General features: G+C 39.2%; 1 protein-coding gene across 1 annotated transcript; it reads right to left on the reverse strand.

Annotated features, from left to right (window-relative positions):
- Positions 1-312: 312 nt before the first annotated feature.
- On the reverse strand, positions 313-21231 carry LOC113076210 (zinc finger protein 664-like). Its single transcript, XM_026248870.1, has 3 exons — positions 20409-21231; positions 15356-16832; positions 313-910 (listed from the first exon to the last, which is right to left on the reverse strand). The coding sequence occupies exons 1-3, from the start codon at positions 20413-20415 to the stop codon at positions 886-888; spliced, it is 1509 nt and encodes a 502-aa protein (XP_026104655.1). The 5' UTR covers positions 20416-21231; the 3' UTR covers positions 313-885.
- Between the last annotated feature and the right edge of the window lie 695 nt (positions 21232-21926).

A 21926-nucleotide genomic window follows, 5' to 3' on the forward strand; every position in this document is an offset into this window, starting at 1 on the left:
ATATTTAACTCTTTTTTTTTTTTGTTTTAAACCTCAATCCAGGGGCCCGTTCTTCGTACGTCGCTTATTACATCTGAGATCAAATGACACATCCAAGATGATCATCGTACTAATCATGATCCGGCTAATTGGGTTCTTCGAACACACCTGTTGTGTATTATTAGCATCGCTGGATTGAGTTATCTGAGATAATTTCACGTTCATGTGTTGTCTTAAAAGGGGATATGTATCGATACTCGAAACCATGATCAGCAGTGCAGCGATTGGCTGGTGGCAAGACGGCAATGTAATGATGTCATATAATTTAAAATGACACCCGACGAAAAACTCGACAAATTTCTGGACTTTTATAAGGAAACAGCTAAGCTAAATCGTCAACAATCAAATCCAGCTAACTGAGTTAGCGACGTACGAAGAACGGGCCCAAGGTCAATGTAGCATTTCAATAATGTAAGGTGATGACACTAAACACCTGCTCATCATATTACTGCACAAGACCCAGAACTGACCGTGAGAGTTTACACTTCAGATATGTTCAACTTCAATTGGTCTGCGCAGCACGGCTTAAACTATGACAAAGTATGGTGAGAGCGATTCAAAAGTATATGAAGCTGTCTTATTGCTCTCATGGTACCGTGATGTCATACTTCGATCGGTCTGCACAGCACTGCTTCAAGTCAAGTCAAAAGTAACAAATCAGGGAAACTGTTTGGCAAGACTAAATTATTTGAGTTTGATATTGTGTAGAGATTATGTTGTGAATGGCATCTCTCTCCAGAACAGAAATCCATAATATTGGCAGTATGCAGGGTGCAGACACTGGGGATGGACTGTGATGAGACACAGGTGTGGGACAGATCGTGACCAGGGGTGAATCTGAGTGTCTTAGGAGATCACAGGCTGGTCTGTCCTAAGGTATTGGGTGAAGAAAAGAAACAGAGTAAGAGCATTTTATGTAACAATGTTCACAAAAAGAGCATGATGTCATTTAAAACACATTATTATTCTTTAGCTTGGGTTAAACTAATTAATTTTACTTTGTTGGAACATCAGCAGCTATGCTAATGATGTCTCTATTTGTTTCTGTTTTTGCTGGGATTTACATCCCGTGGTAACTAGGATTTACACAAGCTCCAGTCTGGATCCAGAACACCAGAGAAGAGATGATGCTGACCCTGAATCAACAAACAGAACTAACAAATATTGCTACAAATGTGACTGCATCATATAATAATTATTAATTAATAATATTAATAATGTTCATCGTCTAGCTGACTACGTCTTGTATTAATTTCTTCTAAAAATCCTGTCAAATGCGCACAAACTGACAGTCACCACCATAAGCTACTACTAAATATTGTAGAAACATAATTTTCTGTAAAGTTGCTTTGTAACAATTTGTATTGTAAAAAGCGCTATACATATAAACTTGAATTGAATTGATTTTATTACTTTGATAATGATTGGTTAATCTGGCTGTCATTCAGGAAACTGGACAATGAATCGTTTCGCGCCTTTCTACATTTAAAAACATGACCGTGATTATCGTCTTTCTGTGAGTGAGGCTGAGGCGGCTGACTGTGAGCTTCTGCTTGTTGTAACTGTTCGGTCCTTCAGGAATTATTTTAGATTTGCCTGTTATTTATTTATATTTATTTGAGTCGTGACATGTCAATGGAGAACAAAAACTGTAATGTGAACACAAGAAGGGTCAGATGTGTTCTGCGAGGTCCTGCAAACCTACTGGCAAAATGAGATAAGAAAATAGCTATCTTTATTATCTTTTGAAAATAGTAAAGTATAACGTTACCAGAGTTTACAAATGGGTAACTTAAAGGTGTCACAGTGTCTGGGTTGTTGTTCCCCGGGGTTCCACTAGATGTCCTAGATGGGTGGTGATGGCGCAGTGGATAAGACAAATGCACTTGGTGTGAGAGACCCGGGTTCGACCTGGGTTCGAATCCACTGTGAGACACCAATGTGTCCCTGAGCCAGCACTTAACCCCTAGTTGCTCCAGAGGCGTGCGACCTCTGACATATATAGCAATTGTAAGTCGCTTTGGATAAAAGCGTCAGCTAAATGAATAAATGTAAATGTAAATGTCCTCCTTCTCACGGTGTCTGTCACCAGATCACTTCCTGTTCCCTTATATGGTCACCTTCCTCCTTGTTGTGTAATTGATTGTTTCCCCAGCTGTCTCCTGTTTCCCCATTATCCTTCTGTGTATAAATACAAAGTCTGCCTTAGTCTGTGTTACGGAGTCCTTGTTTATATGTTACAGTCTTGCCTTGCCTTGCCTTGCCTTCGTGTCTTGTCTGTGTTTATGTTTTGATCTTCTGGTTTTGACCCTGCCTGGACTGTTTACCCCTTTGGATTATCCCTAAATAAACGACTACCTGCAATTGGTTCTATCTCCGTGCTTCTTTGCATCACGTGCCGTGACAGAAGGACTCCGTCAAACAGAGAACCAGCGGTATGTCTGCTCATGCCTCATCCTCAGCCACAGAGCGGGACAGAGGCGGTTTTGATGGAACTCGCCTGGTGGTTTTCTGGGGGACCAGGGGAGGTCGCCGAGGAGGGAGTGGTCGAGAGGAGATTCAGCACCAATCTCAACCATGGCCTCCCTTCGACCCAGGGCTCGTGTGGGATGGATCAGAGCCACCCTCTCACCATGGCGGACGGAGAGGTGAGAAGAAGCGCACGCCGCCATGGTAACGCCACAACCCAAGATGGCCGCCAGCCCAGCGCCACAGCACCAAGTGGTCGCTAGCCCAGTACCACAACACAAGATGGCCACCAGCTCCGCGCCACAGCACAAGATGGCCGCTGACTCATTCTTGGATTATTTCGCTATGCTATCAAGGATCCAAGAGGTTCCCAAGACGGTTCACGTCATGGTTGCTGAGCCAGCGCCTCAGCACAAGATGGCTGCCAGCTCAGCGCCACAGCATAGGTTGGCCGCCAGCCCAGCGCCTCAGCAAAAGATGTCCGCCAACCCAGCGCCACAGCACAAAATGGCCGCCAGCCCAGCGCCACAGCACAAGATGGCCGTCAGCCCAGTGCCACAGTACAAGATTGCCGCTAACCCAGTGTCAATGCCCAAATTGGCCACCAGTCCAGCGCCACAGCACAAGAGGGCCGCCAGCCCAGCGCCACAGCACAAGATGGCCGCCAGCCCAGCGCCACAGTACAAGATGGCCGCTAACCCAGCGTCAATGCCCAAATTGGCCACCGGTCCAGCGCCACAGCACAAGAGGGCCGCCAGCCCAGCGCCACAGCACAAGATGGCCGCCAGCCCAGCGCCACAGCACAAGATGGCCGCCAGCCCAGCGCCACAGCACAAGATGGCCGACTCAGCGTCAATACCCAAATTGGCCACCGGTCCAGCGCCACAGCACAAAAGGGCTGCCAGCCCGGCGCCACAGCACAAGATGGCCGCCAGCCCAGCGCCACAGCACAAGATGGCCGACTCAGCGTCAATGCCCAAATTGGCCACCGGTCCAGCGCCACAGCACAAGAGGGCCGCCAGCCCGGCGCCACAGCACAAGATGGCCGACTCAAAGCCTGAGTCTCCAGATAAGGTGCACGATGCTGTCCCGGAGGCAGAGGCAGTGCACGATGCTGTCCCGGAGGCAGAGGCGGTGCACGATGCTGTCCCAGAGGCAGAGGCGGTGCTCAATGCTGTTCCGGAGGCCGAGGCGGTGCCCGTTGCTGTTCCGGAGGCCGAGGCGGTGCCCGAGGCGGAGCCCGATGCTGTTCCAAAGGCCGAGGTGGCACCCGATGCCGAGGCAGCGCCCGATGCCAAGTCGGTGCTCGATGCTGTTCAGGAGGCCGAGGTAGAGCCCGAGACGGTGCCTGATGCCGAGGCCGGCGCCCAATCCAGTTCTGGAGGCCAGGGCGGGGCCCGAGGCTGTTCCCAATGCATTTACTGAGGCAGTGCTCGAGGCCGTTCCGGAGGCCGAGGCGGTGCCCGAGGCCGTTCCGGAGGCCGAGGCGGTGCCTGATGCCGAGGCAGCGCCTGATGCCGAGTCGGTGCCCGACGCTGTTCCAGAGGGCGAGGTAGTGCCCGAGGTCGAGGCAGCACCCATTGCTGTTCCGGAGGCCGAGGCGGTGCCCGAGGCCGTTCCTGAGGCAGTTGCCGAGGCGGTGCCCGAGGCTGTTCCGGAGGTCGAGGCGGTGCCCGACGCTGTTCCAGAGGCCGAGGTGGCACCCGACGCCGAGGCGGTGCCCGAGGCTGTTCCGGAGGTCGAGGCGGTGCCCGAGGCTGTTCCAGAGGCCGAGGCGGCGCCCGATCCAGTTCTGGAGGCTGAGGCGGTGCCTGATGCCAAGGTGGTGCCCGAGGCTGTTCCAGAGCCAGGGCCAGTCACCGAGGACCCTCCAGAGCCAGGGCCAGTCACCAATTACCCTCCAGAGCCAAGTCAAGTCACTGGGTGGTCTGCTGCTCCATTCTGGGGGACTCCGGTCTCAACCACGGGGACGTGGTGGCCGTCCACTCTGCCCTGGAGGCCTTTGACTTTGACCACAAGGCTGTGGTGGTCTTCCGCTCCGCCCTGGAGGCCTTTGACTTTGACCACAAGGCTGTGGTGGTCTTCCGCTCCGCCCTGGTGGGCGCCTCAACAGGTCCTTCAGGGATTTCGGTGTGTTGTTTTGGTTTCTGTTATGTTTCTGTCTGTTCCCCTCAGTTTGTCTGGCCCTCCGTCCCTCCCCCTGTACCTCCTCCGGTCCTCCTCCCTCCTGGTCTCCCTGTTTTATGTTTTAATTTCTGGTGTTTGTCCCCCATGCGTTCCTTTTCCGACCCTCCGTCCCTCCCCCTGAGCCTCCACCTGTCCGCCTCCCTCCTGGTCTTTGTGTTTTGTCTTGGAGCGTCTGGGAGCCGCTCCGTAGAGGGGGGGTACTGTCACAGTGTCTGGGTTGTTGTTCCCCGGGGTTCCACTAGATGTCCTCCTTCTCACGGTGTCTGTCACCAGATCACTTCCTGTTCCCTTATATGGTCACCTTCCTCCTTGTTGTGTAATTGATTGTTTCCCCAGCTGTCTCCTGTTTCCCCATTATCCTTCTGTGTATAAATACCCAGTCTGTCTTAGTCTGTGTTACGGAGTCCTTGTTTATATGTTACAGTTATTCATGCCCGTCATTCTTATCCTGCCTTGCCTTGCGTTCGTGTCTTGTCTGTGTTTATGTTTTGATCTTCTGGTTTTGACCCTGCCTGGACTGTTTACCCCTTTGGATTATCCCTAAATAAACGACTACCGGCAATTGGTTCTATCTCCGTGCTTCTTTGCATCACGTGCCGTGACAAAAGGACCTTTAACCTGCAGAAGATAAATAAATACCTGTGTGTGTATTTTTGTATTGCTTTATCACAGATGATCAAGTCAGATGCTCTTCTGATGTTGTGTTGCTGGTTAATTGTGTTAATTTCTGTCTTTTAGATATTTTTCCACATTTTCCTGATATGAATCCCATGCATTAGGTGTGTTATATATGTTTATTTTTTCTTATAATAGTATCAAAGTGTTTTCTGAAAAATATAATTTCAAATTCCGGTACAATTTAAATGAATTAATGTAAAAATGAATTAGGGTTGTTTAAATCAGTGGTTCTCAGTGTTAGGCCCGCTCTAGTGGTTACACAGGGGAATCACTCAATTAAATATTAATGTTAATACATTTTAATTTCATCTTTGAGGGAGGTATTTTTTTTTTACAATTAAGTACAGTACAGTTATGTTGCTTTTGTTATAACACATTTTAATTTAAACTAAGTCTTTCATGTACGTTACCTGTATGTAGGCACAGTGCAGTGTTAATGTTCAAACTGTGTATTAACAATGTTAAAGTGGCTGACAACAATAAATATTCTTATTAGGAATAAAACTGCCTCATTTTTTAACTGTACAGCTGTAAGTTAGCTGAATAGTTAGGCCTACTACAATGCTGAAATGTAATGTTGTTCATGATGGTGGCACTTAGAGAGACAAATAATTTTTGAAGTGGTACTTGGTATAAAAAGTTTGAGAACCACTGGTTTAAAGAAATGCTATAAATGAAATCGTCAAAATCTTCCCTCCCGTTACAGCGTCCCTGGTTGAAGGTTCCCTTTTCAAAATGTTCAGCAAATTTTCACTGCACCAATGTAACACATCTCTTGTAATGAGACACATTACCAAAATAAAAGATCAGCTGGTTTCAGTCATAAAGGTACAAGGGCTTCTCTTGCAAGTGCTGCAAAAAAATATGCATTTATATGCAAAAATATTCCAAATTATTTGATAAAAACTTTTAAATATTATTGAATTTGAATTGTTATTCTACATGTTTTAACAATATGTCCATGCATACTCTGCCAAATAAAGTTTGGGATTACTTGTATCTGTTTTGTACAGTGTTTCCAAAATAAAACTGCTGTTTTACAATTTTGAGCATTTGGTAGTTATTTTGATTTGTAGTTAAGTTGATAGTAAAGCCATTGCTGCCCGTCATTAGATTTTTTGCCTTTATCCTGTGCTGTGGATCTAAATGTAAACTAGAATCTAATGGTACATACAACTGTGTATTTGTACATGGTGCACGGTACGACGGTGAAACAATGTCGTGTTATGAACATCGATTCACTTTTTAAAATCAACACCTCATTCAACGTTAATCCAAGGTCTCCAGAACGACCGTAATTCACCCGTGATGAAGGTTAGACGGTGAACCAGTGTCACGATTTCAACGGTGAATCCACGTCGAAATTTCAACATTGATCCAATTTGCAAAATCGAAAGGTAATATGTCCTAAAAAAAACATTTTTTTTTCCATTTTTCTAATTACAGAACAAATTCTCTGCCTTAAGACTCTCTCTAGACCAAAGACCAATAACCACACAACAAGGAAGAATGCAAAGTAACAAAAAAAAAAAAAAAAAGGTCATTTTCAGTCATTACTGGGGTATCCCTAAACAGGTCATATGATGCTATTTTAAAGACCATTATTTTGTGTATTTGGTGTAACAGAATATGTTGACATGCTTTAAGATTCAAAAAACATTATTTTACACCGTACATCATATACTGTTCCTCTATGTCCCGCCTCTCTCAAACACGTTGTTTTCAACAAAGTCCCTCCTTCTGACAAGCACAGGCTAATCTGATTGGCCAATGACCCAATGTATTGTTATTGGGCGAACACCACAAGCACTCGTCGGAAATGCAACACCCCTTTCCATAATCGCGAGATTCATCTTTCAAAATAAATATCAAGACTGTTAATAAGGTCCTTCGTTTTACCATCAGTTCAAGCCTGAAAGGGGAACAGAGTCGAGTGACAGACACAGTGATGATGCAGTACACAAGCCACGGTTAAGACAGCTTACGTCCTATGATTTCTGACAGTCTGTTTACTCTGCTGTGATGTTACCCTCACACACAAACGCAAACATACAACGCGTTACTCTACGCTGCACAAAACTCTAAATTTTTAACAGTCAATAGCAAACACTTAAACTATTAAGAAAACACTTACAGTAGCTGATTCAGAATAAGCCCCAGATTCAATTTGTGTAGCGCATTTTACAATACAATTGTTGCAAAGATTGTCATTGCAAAGTCAAAATTTACCTTTTTTAATAAATAGCCTTTGTGCACAGCCAGCCTTATAGGCTACTCTCCTAGGTTCACAAACTGTCATCCATTAAATGTGTTGTACAGATTTGAACATCTGGGTTGTACTGTTCTTTTGTAAATAAATCTTAATGATTGCATCTACTTTCGGAAGGCCACATAAAGTCCTAGAAACACAAAGCGTCTCCCTGACATGGCTGCTTCAACACTTCCTGAAACCACACCTTCTTTCTTTGCATGGACATTTGGGCGGCATTACGCAAATATTTCCACATCTTGACGTAAATGTGTGGGGGCGTGTTTGAATGAGCCGTTTAGCATGGTCTGATTCTGCCTAGAATAAATCCTTTAGTGGGAGACTTTAAGCTTTGTAACTGCAGATCTTATACATGTACAAATACCTACATAACACACTGAAGAAAAGGAAAAATAGAAATCACATCATATGACCCCTTTAAGAGCCCTTGAGCCAGATTTACTAAACAGGCCAAATTAGCATTAGAGAGCAATTCCATAAATGTACCGATGGGAGGGAAAATTATGTGTGTGATTTACTGACAATGCAAACTTTAAAGAACAGACGAAGCCAGATCATTCCCACAATAACCAGTGGAATCGACCAAGAGCAGTGCAAATTACCACCTGCTTTAAGACGTGCCTTTTTTGGGTATTAAAAATTTAGCAAATACAAATAATTTGAAGCAATTCATTTACTCAAACAGTACACTGACTGAACTGCTGTGAAGAGAGAACTGAAGATGAACATCGAGCCGAGCCAGATAACGAAAAAAAGATTGACTCGTTCTCGAGTCAAGAACCGGTTGCATTCTTCTAGTATTATGCATGCATTTTTCTTTTAATATAATTTCTGAACATTATAAAATAAATTTAATGTTAAATTAATAATTTTCATTTCCGGAAAAAGAAAATAGGCGTAACTTCTGTAATGAAAAATGTCATTAAATCAGGAGTCTGTTTTCAGCATTTAAACATCAAAATCATGATGCCCTTCAATAATATAATTGAACATAGCTACAATTAGGTTTATGCATGAATGAAGAAAATAAGGTTACATCCCAGGAGCTCTACAAGAATTTTATAGAGTGAATGGAGCCAAGGAAAACATAAAGAAAAGAAAGTGGAAAACAACACAGGTAAGACAAATAAAGTAATTATTTTCATTTATGTATTAAACTGTTTATTTGTGCTATACAAATAAACTTGTTTTGTATAAACTGTTGGTAAGCCGACAAGAAAAGTTATTTAGGACATATATTTTAGATATTGCATTTAAGACTGCTATACTACAAGCAGTTAACGGTCATCCAGTGATTTCCTCAGACACTGACTTGAGTTTTCCCTTTTGTTTGGTCAAAAAGGTATTTATTCTTTTATATTATTAGACATTATAGCTACCGTAACTATTTATCTCATAATGCTTACATTTGATGAAGTTTACCTTTTTAAACCTTTGCTGAAGTTGTCCCGCGCGGCTGCTGAAGTTAGGCTATGTGAACATTTTCTAAGCTAACATTAGCTTGAAAAGCTGAAATGATTAAACGTATATAATACTAAATTTTGGACCGCTTGGTCTAATTCCAAACTGTCAACAGTCTTAACAAATCTTTTGTCAATGGATTAATGATAGTCCTAGACACATAAAATCATAACACAATTGAATGTGTTCATTTTGTTGTTTTAGGTTAGAAGACAATGGGAAAAATAGCCTAAAAAATAGCCTAAAACCAGAAACGATTAAATTAAACCTGCACGATTTAGCTAAATCCTTGAAACTCTAAAGAATGGACTGATTAATAAAACCTCCTCACATTTAAACTCAAGTTCTCTCATTATAATCAGCAAAATGCACACAATTTAAAAAAAGAGCTTCAATAATTGACAACTTCTGTGATTTTAAAGGGAGCTTTCTTTACTTGCTTTCATATAATTTAAGTAAAAAATGTATTACAATTATTAATGCACATGCATGACAGGGAGGAACCCTCTCAATCACTTGAATTTTTTTCCTGATAATTAAATAAATAAAAATTGGGGTGTCTCACATACATAAAAAATATATCTACAGAAAGCTTGAAATGTCTTTCAAACGAATCAATTCAAAACTAAAGCATTATGTAATCTGTGAAGGTTGCATTTCTCTCTGTGGAGAGAGTCAGCACTGGGAATTTCATCTTGCAGTCGACAAGAAAATTTTTTTTTATTAATAAATAATTAAAAGGTCTCCTTTTTCACAATTATTAAGCTACTTCTGCCTGTGCTTTGTGACAAACTTAATGCATGTGCTTGAGCGCAGAATATATTAAGACTCATTATGGATTGTAGATGTAAATTTAATATAAATCTGCGATTAGTTGAATAATGACAAATGAACAACTAGTAACTAGAAAAATCAATCAATTAAATACCCTCAAGAGATCTCTGTCCAGGATTTTAAATTATTTTATATGCGTTTGCATAAACTCTTCTTTCAGAATGGTCTGGAACGGAGAGATACCTTAACACTGATTTTTCCTCTGAAACACAAAAATGAAAATGTAAATAACATTTCTATTTTATCTTTTGAGAATGGCCAACCCTTCTCTGCAGATACCATTGCTTCTGGTTTGTGCATTGTAAATACAAACAATAATAATAATAATAATAATAACTACAATTAAAAGTTAGTGAACTAACTTTGATGTTGGCTTGGCCATCGTGGCCATGGGGCAAAAGAGCCACAGTACTTGTGTGCCCAACATTCTTGAGTTGCCCCACTGCAAAAAACAATAAATAAATAATAACATAAAAAAATACACCTGCAACAGTCTTTTTCCATGGTCCCTTGCTGTTTTCTTTTTTAATAAAAAGCCTAGGCTATCATAACAGTTACGACAGGGTTGTCTAGCTGAATGCGAAATAAGTCATGCAAAAACCTCTCCTAAATACCATTCAATTTGATCTTATTTTAATAGTACTGACAACATGTTTTAAGTTATCACACATTACTGAAAATTTAAAGAAGGGACACTATATATAGTATACTTCGGCGAGTCAAGAGCTAAACAAAGAGTCCTGTTTCATTACAAAATACTGTAACTTTTATAAACTTTATACTATCACCACAACATTTTAATTAATATTTATTAAAAAATAAATATTTCATAAAACTGAAACTTAAATATATTATTTCTATAGGCTATACAAAACAGAAAAGAAAAAAGACTAAATAATAAGGCTGAATAAGCTGATCTATAGCATGTTAAATGGTGGTTGCTTGTCTATGAATGGTACACCCCTCTAAGCTCACAGAAGTGGTTTGACCCAAGTCCTCAGCAGCCAATGACATTGACTTGTTCAAACTGATTTTTAACGCGTACTTCATGTGTGAAATACACGTTAAATACGCACCGATTTTTCACGTGTAAAAAACACGTATTTAACGCGTTAAATACGTGTTGTCTACGCGTGAAATACATGTATTTAACGTGTTGATGCGTAAAAATTTACGTGTATTTGACCCTCTTGGCCTTCCATACACATTAGATATAATGAAGGGAGACGTGAAAAAAGGACATTGCGTTGTTTTGATATGGATTACTTTATCACAGAATATTTGTTCGGCAGCACTTGTTTAGTTTAAAAGTAGACATGTCAAGCTTTCTATAGATATATCTCTCATGTCTCTTCGTTGAATATTCATGGAGTTACAGTTCATTTTAATGACGTTTTTGTAAATGAAGATCAGCACAGACAAAGGCTGCAGACAGCACACCTTGTTTGTTATCTTTATTTTATAAGTGCACAAAGTTTTGTTGTTTTTATGTTTGTATCCAAAAAAAAGTAGACCCTTTACAGATTCGATTGATGTATTGCTCTCATCTGTACCATTAAAACTGAAAGTGTAATTTAAGTAATTTTTGGGGTTATCAGGAGAAAATGACTCAAAACGCGTATATGCGTTAATCGACTCCACAGTTAAAAGGCTGTCGTGACTTTTTTTCCTTCCAGTATTCAAAAAGCTGTATCACGCTGTCAAATTGTATTTCATTTTGCACACATAAACATCTCAAAAACACCTGAATTCCGCTCTTGTTGTGTTCTAATGGTTGGATTAGTGCATTCACTGTGATATTATTTTTGGAAGCTCTTAAAAAATCCTGATGAAGCGCTAATTTCTCTCTCATCTTTCTCTCTGTTCTTTGGCCAGAGACATAATTTATTAATGAGATCTGACCCGGTAATAATAACATATGTTGGTTTAGCTTGTCAGTGTGAATGAAATGTGTAGACTATTTATTTGTCCGATCTCGCCGCGAAACGCGGCTGTCATGTGACTTTTTTTCCTTCGCAATGTCAAATATTGCATTTTGCACACATACACGACTCAAAAACCCCTGGATTTTGCTCTTGTTGTGTTCTAATGGGTGGATTGTGTGCATTCAGAGTAATATTGTATTTTAAGAAGCTCTTAAAAAAACTTATATAAACATATGACTTATAAACTGTATTGCGCTATACAGTAGTAAACATTTGAAGTGGATCAAAACCTTTCTTCAACATTATGACGAGGCAATTGTTCTACTTTGGAACATTGAACTTGCTTTGCAAGTTTGAAACCCTTTATAAGACACTGTCCATATGAAAGAGCAAGAAATTCACACCTTTATATGAAGCTCCACAAGGTACACAAAACTACCCCAAAAGCCCCAGCCCCCTCCAGCTGAACTGAACTCGGACTGTTTTTTGGCTGTGAGGAACGGTGTGTTTGTTACTGGGTTAAGACATGCCTGCACTCACAGCAGCCTTTCTCTTTTTACTCATTATTACTCGCAGGCCATATAATTATTATCACTAGACCAAAATATTAATAAATTATCAAATAACATAGGTGTTTGTGGAAGGCTTTAAGACCAAGTGGAATCCTTCATCAGCTGCTCCTGCTTCACAGCGACTCGTGCTAACTGACCCAACATTTAGCAAGGCAGGAAAACATTTAGTCTGCCTGAAGAAAGAGTATTTCATTGTAAGTTAATGCTGTTAAATAGAGAGTTGGCAGGCAGATATAGGCCTATATTATTCAAAATATATTATCATTACAAATATTTGGACCGTTCCTTATTCTGTACCTTCTTAAAGAATAAACACTTATTTTCTAGAATAATAAACATAAATAGAGAATAAGAGCAATAATCTCAATTAGCCATTATTTTCCATTTCTGATGTTAATTGGCAACTAATGATGATGTTATTATCTTTTGACTCCCCAGACAGTGGCATCTTGCTCAAAAAAGGGAAAAAATTTGGTTTCAGTATAATACAATGCTATATTATAATGTCATTGTTGTTTCACTTCATCATTTCATCTCCATTTACAAACCAACATTTTAAAATTACATTCCGTTCCCAATGCATTCCTTTTTGCGCCACCTGGCGGTAGTTTTGCTAATGATTTTAATGCGACTGATTTGCGGTTAACGCTGCGGCCCTGTGGCGGCGGAACTTGTGGTGGTATTAACCATTTTGGTTGTCTACCTACTTTACTTTTTTCTCCATTAAATTGATGAAATCCCACCAAAGTGCGCTGCATTAATTCATCTCTAAAAGACATCTCAGTTAATCGCAATCTCTCATATATCAGTTATCATCAACAAAAATATGCGTAATGAATCTACATTTTCCCCTTACTTCAAACGAATGCATAGTTTGTGGTTCATTATTATCCTATTATTATTAATAACGAAACAGGCTAAAACAGTGGGATGACATTCTCTTATATTAAACTTTGAACTTTTATTAACAGTATGAATAAGGAAAATGTTTTATCTGTATTGTAACAGAAAAATTTAAAAGACTTTGGATTTCCCCTTTCTTTAAAACTATAGTAATTTGTGGTTCATTATTAGACTATTAATTAAAACATAATTCGATCACAAGTGCAGTATGGAGTACCTCAAGGCTCAGTACTAGGGCCGCTACTCTTCACGGTTTATATGTTACCCTTGGGAGATATCATCAGGAAACATGGTGTTAGCTTTCACTGTTATGCTGATGATACTCAGCTCTATATTTCTTCGCGGCCCGGTGAAACACACCAATTTGAAAAACTAATGGAATGCATAGTCGATATAAAAAACTGGATGACGAGTAATTTCTTACTGCTAAATTCAGAAAAAAAACAGGTTAATTATAGGACCTAAAAACTCTTGCATGTATTAACATAGAACACTAAGACTTGATGGCTGCTCTATCACCTAGGTGTGCTATTTGATAGAAATCTTTCCTTAGAAAGCCACGTTATATATCTAGATATATCAAAATATATCTAAATTATGGCCTATGCTCTCAATGTCAAATGCAGACATGTTAATGCATGCATTTATCACCTCAAAGTTCAATTATTGTAATTCTTTATTGAGTGGTTATTCTTCTTTAAAATATTGCTTATTACTTATAAAGCCCTGAATGGTTTAGCACCTCAGTATTCAGAGTTTCTGCAGGGTTTAATCAGTAAAATTTAAAACTTTTTAAGACCTTTTTATGACCATTAGCATTTTAATTTATGACCTACACGAATTACGATAAATAACTTCAGTCATTAAAATTCCTTTCAAAAGTCTTTTTTTTATTATTGACTTTCATTGAAAGTAACAAGTTTTATTATTTAAAGCGTTATTCTATTATTTCTTAAGATTAAGAAACTGAAGCCTTCGCCTTCTTTTTCTTGGGGATCAAGAACACAGAAACACTTAACAATCGTAACATTGTAAAGTAACATTGTAAATTAACAATTATTTTATGGCATTACTTTCTGTTTGGTCACAGTATTCAACACCCACAGGCAGGGCCGTAGCTGGGGTTTGCGGGGCCCCGCTGAAAGTTGTACAGTGGGCCCTGTTTGAAATTGTTTAATTTGTTTGTTCGTAAATTTTTTTATTTTTGCTATTTACACAATGTTTACGTTTTTTTTTTTAAGTTTGTAGGGGTCAAGGTACAGAAACTGAATAATTAAATGTAAAATAGCACTGGATAGTCTTCAATGTAAAAATTAAATATACAATCAAACCAAAATTTATTCAGACACCTTCACATTATTACAGTTTATTTGCTATTGCTTCTAAAATGGTTATAAAATATGTCAAGAATTTAGAGTTAAACTCTGTCAGAACAAATTCATCTGGATAATGTCATAACTTTGATAGAAATTCACGTAATGGATTACAATCAACCAAAACTACAGACAACTGTTATTATGACGATATTTACACAACTATCAATACTTTGTTGATGAATTAGTTACCAAGCAATGCTTCATTTTGTTCAGACTGTGGTGTGAAAAGGTTGCATTAGCAATTCAGAAAAAAACACACACATAAGCAATACATTGTGCTTTATAAGGTGCTAAATAATTTTTGTTCCCAATTTTATATATAGTTAGATTTTATCTATCTATTTCACTAGTAGTTCACTGTATGAAGATTCTTTGGGTATTATACCTGGAGTCTGGATAATTTTTGGTGTCTGAATATAGTAGAGATGTGGGGTGATGACATCATTGTTTCACAAAATATATGGATTGGCAGAACACAAACCCAAAGGTGTCATTTTCAGATTTATCCACTCTGGGACCTGGTTTAAAAAAAAATTGCCTTTTCACTGCCCCGAATGCCGGATCCGTCTGGACAAAACGCATATACCATACAAAATATTTACATATACAACTAAATGTGTCTCCGCATGTACAGGGCCTTACTTTGTTTTTTTTTGTATAACAGATGACTTAATGAAACGCTTCCCAGGTACGTTGCGGTGATTTATTTTCTCTCCAGTGTGAATCCTCTCATGTTGTTTCAGATCTCTTGTCTGACTGAATCTCTTGTCACAGTGTGAACATTTGTAAGGTTTCTCTCCAGTGTGGATCCTCTCATGTGTTTTCAGATTTGATGAATTACTGAATCTCTTGACACAGTGTGAACACTTGTAAGGTTTCTCTCCAGTGTGAATCCTCTCATGTCTTTTCAGAGTTGATGAATCACTGAATTTCTTGTCACAGTGTGAACACTTATAAGGTTTCTCTCCAGTGTGAATCCTCTCATGCGTTTTCAGATGTGATAAATTATTGAATCTCTTGTCACAGTGTGAACACTTACAAGGTTTCTCTCCAGTGTGAATCCTCTCATGTTTTTTCAGATCTCTTGTCTGACAGAATCTCTTGTCACAGTGTGAACACTTGTAAGGTTTATCTCCAGTGTGGATCCTCTCATGTGTTTTCAGATGTGATAAATTATTGAATCTCTTGTCACAGTGTGAACACTTATAAATTTTCTCTTCAGTGTGGAACCTCTTATGTGTTTTCAGACTTAATAAATGATTGAATCTCTTGTCACAATGTGAACACTTGTAAGGTTTATCTCCAGTGTGAATCCTCTCATGTGTTTTCAGACCTGATAAATCACTGAATCTCTTGTCACAGTGTGAACACTTGTAAGGTTTATCTCCAGTGTGTATCCTCTCATGTGTTTTCAGACTTGATAAATGATTGAATCTCTTGTCACAATGTGAACACTTGTAAGGTTTCTCTCCAGTGTGGATCCTCTCATGTGTTTTCAGATGTGATAAATGATTGAATCTCTTGTCACAGTGTGAACACTTGTAAGGTTTATCTCCAGTGTGAATCCTCTCATGTGTTTTCAGATGTGATAAATTATTCAATCTCTTGTCACAGTGTGAACACTTGTAAGGTTTCTCTCCAGTGTGAATCCTCTCATGTGTTTTCAGATATGCTGATTGATTGAATCTCTTGTCACAGTGTGAACACTTGTAAGGTTTCTCTCCAGTGTGAATCCTCTCGTGCAGTTTTAATCTGCTTGCTGAACTAAAAGTCTTTTCACACTCAACGCACATGTACTCTCTTTCACCAGTATGTATTTTCTGATGTTCTTTCAAACTTTGTAGATGCAAAAAACTCTTACCACACAAATTACATGACTGTGGCTTCTTCTTTGCATGAACTTTCAAGTGTTTCTTCAGAAGTGAAGCCCATAAAAACATTTTACCGCATTGATCACATGCGTGTTGCTTCTCTCCAGCGTGGATATTCATGTGATCCTTGAGGTTTGATGATTGTGTGAAACTCTTACCGTACTTGGAAAGTTTTCTGCCAATTTTGACATGATTTTTCTCCTCAACTTCACTTGATTCTTCATTTTCCTCTTTTTCTTCAATGAATTCTGAAATAAAAGTAAAAATTATTTATTTTTGGTATATTGTTAAAAGCTGAGAGAACATCTGTAAATACACAATTTACTTTTCTTGCATTAGATTTACTGTCTTGTCTGCTGTAATGTTACTGTAATGTGTTTTACTAATTTAATAGGGAGACCCGTAAAACATTTTTAAGCATCATTTTTCTTTTCGGTCAGTTTGACCCCAGGGTCTTTAAGCTGTATAAAACAAGAAATATATAAATTTTACTAGGGTTGTGATGGTGGCAGATTTTTACCACTTTACCACCATATATATATATATATATATATATATATATATATATATATATATATATATATATATATAGAACAAAATTATAAATGCAACACTTTTGTTTTTGCCCCCATTTTTCTTGAGCTGAACTCAATGGATATAAGACTTTACCTGTGTACACAAAAGGCCTATTTCTCTTAAACATTGTCTAAATCTGTGTTAGTGAGCACTTCTCCTCTGCCGAGATAATCCATCCACCTCACAGGTGTGGAATACCAAGATGCTGATCAGACAGCATGAGTTTTGCACTGGTGTGCCTTAGGCTGGCCACAATAAAAGGCCACTCTAAAATGTGCAGATTTACTGTATTGGGGGGGGGGGATGGGGTGCAGTCTGAAAACCAGTCAGAATCTGTGACCAACATTTGCCTCACCCAGTGCAACACATCTCCTTCACATAGTGCTGACCAGATTGTTGATTGTGGTCTGTGTAATGTTGGTGCACTCCTCTTCAATGGCTGTGCGAAGTTACTGGATATTGTCAGGAACAAGTTCCATCCAAAAGATCCATCCAATCCAGAGCATCCCAAACATGCTCAATAGGGGACATCTCCAGTCAGTATGCTGGCCAGTATGTTTTCAGCTTCCAGGAATTTAGTTCAGATCCTTGTAACATGGGGCCATGCATTATCATGCTGCAACATGAGGTGATGGTCGTGGATGAATGGCACAAAAATGGGCCCCAGAATATCGTCAAGGTATCTTTTTGCATTCAATATTCTATTAATAAAATGCACCTGTGTTCATTGTCCTTAACATTGGCCTGCACATACCATAACCCTACCGCCACCAACACTTACATCAGCAAACTGCTCAACCACACAATGCCATACATACTATCTGTCATCTCTGCCCTGTACAGTGAAAACCTGGATTTATGTGTAAAGAAAACACCTCTCCAAAGTGCCAGATGCCATCGAATATGAGCATTTTTCCACTCAAGTCTGTTACGATGATGAACTGCAGTCAGGTTGAGACCCTGACAAGGACGACGAGCATGCAGATGAGCTTCCCTGAGACGGTTTCTGACAGTTTGTGCAGAAGTTCTTTGGTTGTGCAACGCGACTGTTGCAAGCAGCTGTCTGGGTGGCTGGCCTCAGACGATCTTGGAGGTGAAGATTCTGGATATGGAGGTCCTGGGCTGGTGTGGTTACATGTGATCTGCGGTTGTGAGGCCGGCTGGATGTACTGCCAAATTCTCTGAAACACCTTTGGAGACGGCTTATGGTAGAGAAATTAACATTCAATTCATGGGCAACAGCTCTGGTGGACATTCCTGCAGTCAGCATGCCAATTGCATGCTCCCTTAAAACTTGCAACATCTGTGGCATTGTGCTGTTTGATAAAACTGCACATTTTAGAGTGGCCTTTTATTGTGGCCAGCCTAAGCTCTGTGCAATAATCATGCTGTCTAATCAGCATATTGATATGCCACACCTGTGAGGTGGATGGATTATCTCGGCAGAGGAGATGGGCTTTGGGAACAATATTTGAGAGAAATAGGCCTTTTGTGTACATGGAAAAAGTATTAGATCTTTGAGATCAGCTCAAGAAAAACTGGGGCAGTGAATACAGTAGGTGGACAACCTAAATGGGACAACAGGGCCGTGGCGTTAACCCCAAGTCAGTCGCCTGTTAAAATAATTCGCGAAACTACCGCCAGGTGGTGCAATGGGATGGATTTCTAAATGGATGTAATTGTAAAATGAGATAAGAGGAGGAAGTAAAACAACAATAATATTAAACATCAAAAATTAAAAGAAGACCTTTACACAAAGGATCATATGAATGATATTGTTATTAAACAGTATATATATATATATATATATATATATAGATAGATAGATAGATAGATAGTACAGACCAAAAGTTTGGACACGCCTTCTCATTCAAAGAATTTTCTTTATTTTCATGACTATGAAAACTGTAGTCACACTGAAGACATCAATGCCTTATTTGACCAAGAAGGAGCGTGATTGGGTGCTGCGCCAGATGACCTGGCCTCCACAGTCACCAGACTTGAACCCAATCGAGATGGTTTAGTGGTGAGCTGGACCAGGACAGAAGGCAAAAGGGCCAACGAGTGCTAAGCATCTATCGGGAACTCCTTCAAGACTGTTGGAAGACCATTTCAGGTGACTACCTCTTGAAGCTTATCAAGACAATGCCAAGAGTGTGCACAGCAGTAATCAAAGCAAAAGGTGGCTACTTTGAAGAACCTAGAATATGACATTTTCAGTTTTTTCACACTTTTTTGTTATGTATATAATTCCATATTTAATTCCACATGTGTTAATTCATAGATTTGATGCCTTCAGTGTGAATCTATAATTTTCATAGTCATGCCGATAACGGCCCACAACTAATTTATATATATATATATATATATATATATATATATATATATATATATATATATATATATATGTTATGAAAATAAAGAAAACTCTTTGAATGAGGTGTGTCCAAACTTTTGGTCTGTACTGTGTATATATTACATAATTATATATTTCATGACCATGAAAATTAAATTGTAGATTCACACTGTCTTTGGTACTTTTAATTGTGATGATTTTGGCTCACATTTAAACAAAAACGCACCAATTCAACATTCATTCATCAACAAATTTGAAAACCATTTTAGTGACTTGTTTGCCTTCTGGAAAGTACGTTCATTCATGTACATGTACTCAATACTTGGTAGGGGCTCCTTTTGCTTTAATTACTGCCTCAATTCGGCATGGCATGAAAGTGATAAGTTTGTGGCACTGCTGAGATGGTATGGAAGCCCAGGTTTCTTTGACAGTGGCCTTCAGCTCGTCTGCATTAGTGTTGTTACGATTCCAAAATTATTGTTTCGATACCGATACCTAGTCAAGAATTGTGATTTCGATACTTTTTCGACACTTTTCCTGAAAAGGGAAAATACACTCAAATATCATTGGTGTGCTTTATTTCAAAACAGGGACAACATTCTAATCATATAACACACTAATAAATGAACATATGAACAGCAGATCTCACAACACAAACTTTTAGCACTTTTCGCTAAACTTCCCTGCCAGACACAGAGGGTAGCAAAATATTAGCATGTGATGGTAATCTTCCCTGCCTAACAGAGGATTATTTTCATCTCTAAAATATCCTTTTCAGAGGGTAACTTAGTTAACCAAACCTTACAGCTGTCTGTTAACTCTTCTCTGACGGCGCAGAGGCTAACAAATTTGTTCTGGTCTTAAATGTTCTTTTGGATAGAGGTACACTCACCAACCATTGGTTGTAAAGAAAGATTCAGTCTGGAATGAAGTCAGATCTTTGTTGAGATTGCAGTTTTAATCTGGATTCAGGTGAGAAGCTCTATCCGGGTCACGGCACCAAAACTGTTGGGAACTCAGAAACGAAGACCAGGAGACTCTTGGGTAATCTTCAGCAGGATTCTTTATTGAGAATGCTCTGCTTGGCGCTGCAGTCATCAACAGTCTAACTTGTCCTTAAGACATCATAGTTTTTATATACATTCAAGTGGGAGGGATCCATACAGTAGAGGTGGAGACCATTTTAACAAAGCATGCAAATGCAATAAGGAAAGTACCAGACACTGGCATCTTCCCAGCCTTGATCTTATCAGCATAACAGTGTCATTTAAATACAGAGGTGCCTGACAGTATCACTGATACCTTCACATTATCATAGAGACAAAAGGCACAGCCTTGAGCTTCAAGAAAGAACACAAAGACAAAAGGTTAATGTCTCAGACACTTTATTTTCCTGATTTGAGCTTCTTGGATGTCAGCTTTATTACCCCAAAAAGTCTACTATTATATTGGGACCTAGATTTAAAATTTTATACATTTGTAATCCCACAGTACGAAAAACATACTTTTTCAAACACGTCCTAGACGGTAAGTTGATTTTCACGAAAATTGTCTCAGATCAACTTCAGACCATTCTGGCAAAAAGTTAGGAATTCAAGTTGATTCGTCCAACCGTTCTCAAATGACACATGAACAAATTTGATGAAAAGCACAAAAAATGCATGTGAGGCTATATCTCGACAACGTTTTGGCGTATTGAGACCAAACTTGATGTGTGACATGTGACCTGAGACTACCTGCAGTGCTTCGATGCAGCGCCACCTAGTGGTCCGGAAATATTAAAAATGTATATCTTTGCATTTAACTTCTGAATGGTTTGGCCAATAATCACAAAACTGGTCAGTGCATCATGTCGAGTCGAACGATATCCAATTTTCCCATGTCAACCGTTTTAGCCATCAGCCATTTTAAATTATGTTTTTTCTCTTTTTTTTTTACGCATTATCGTATTGTTACAAACATAATTACAAAAATATTTGTCTCCCTGCCCTGATATAGTACTTAAAAAGTTTGGTGGCAGCGCCACCTTGTTGTCAAAAGTTATAATCAAATATCTAAAAAATGCTAATTTTTTTGGATAATTTAGACAAACTTGGCCATACTTCCTGTCCTCTATAATAGTGTCAATATAATAAAGAGTTTTTGTTTAGCGCAACAATAAATTTGATGGAAAGATGCCAAAATTGCATCTGAGGCTGTATCTCTGCATCCATTTGAAAATATTTGCCAATATGTGCCATTATCACCTTACACTGACCATGCCACATTAATTCGGTAACAGAGCCTCCTATTGGTCAAGAGTAATAAACCATTAATCATTAACCATTAATAATTAATTACATTTATAAAAATGCTAGTAACTTTTTATTGCATAAGCCTATTACTCCTCATCAACCATTTGTCCAATTTT

This window comes from Carassius auratus, unplaced genomic scaffold (genome assembly GCF_003368295.1).
Source record: "Carassius auratus strain Wakin unplaced genomic scaffold, ASM336829v1 scaf_tig00019316, whole genome shotgun sequence".
In the NCBI taxonomy this organism is placed as follows: domain Eukaryota; kingdom Metazoa; phylum Chordata; class Actinopteri; order Cypriniformes; family Cyprinidae; genus Carassius; species Carassius auratus.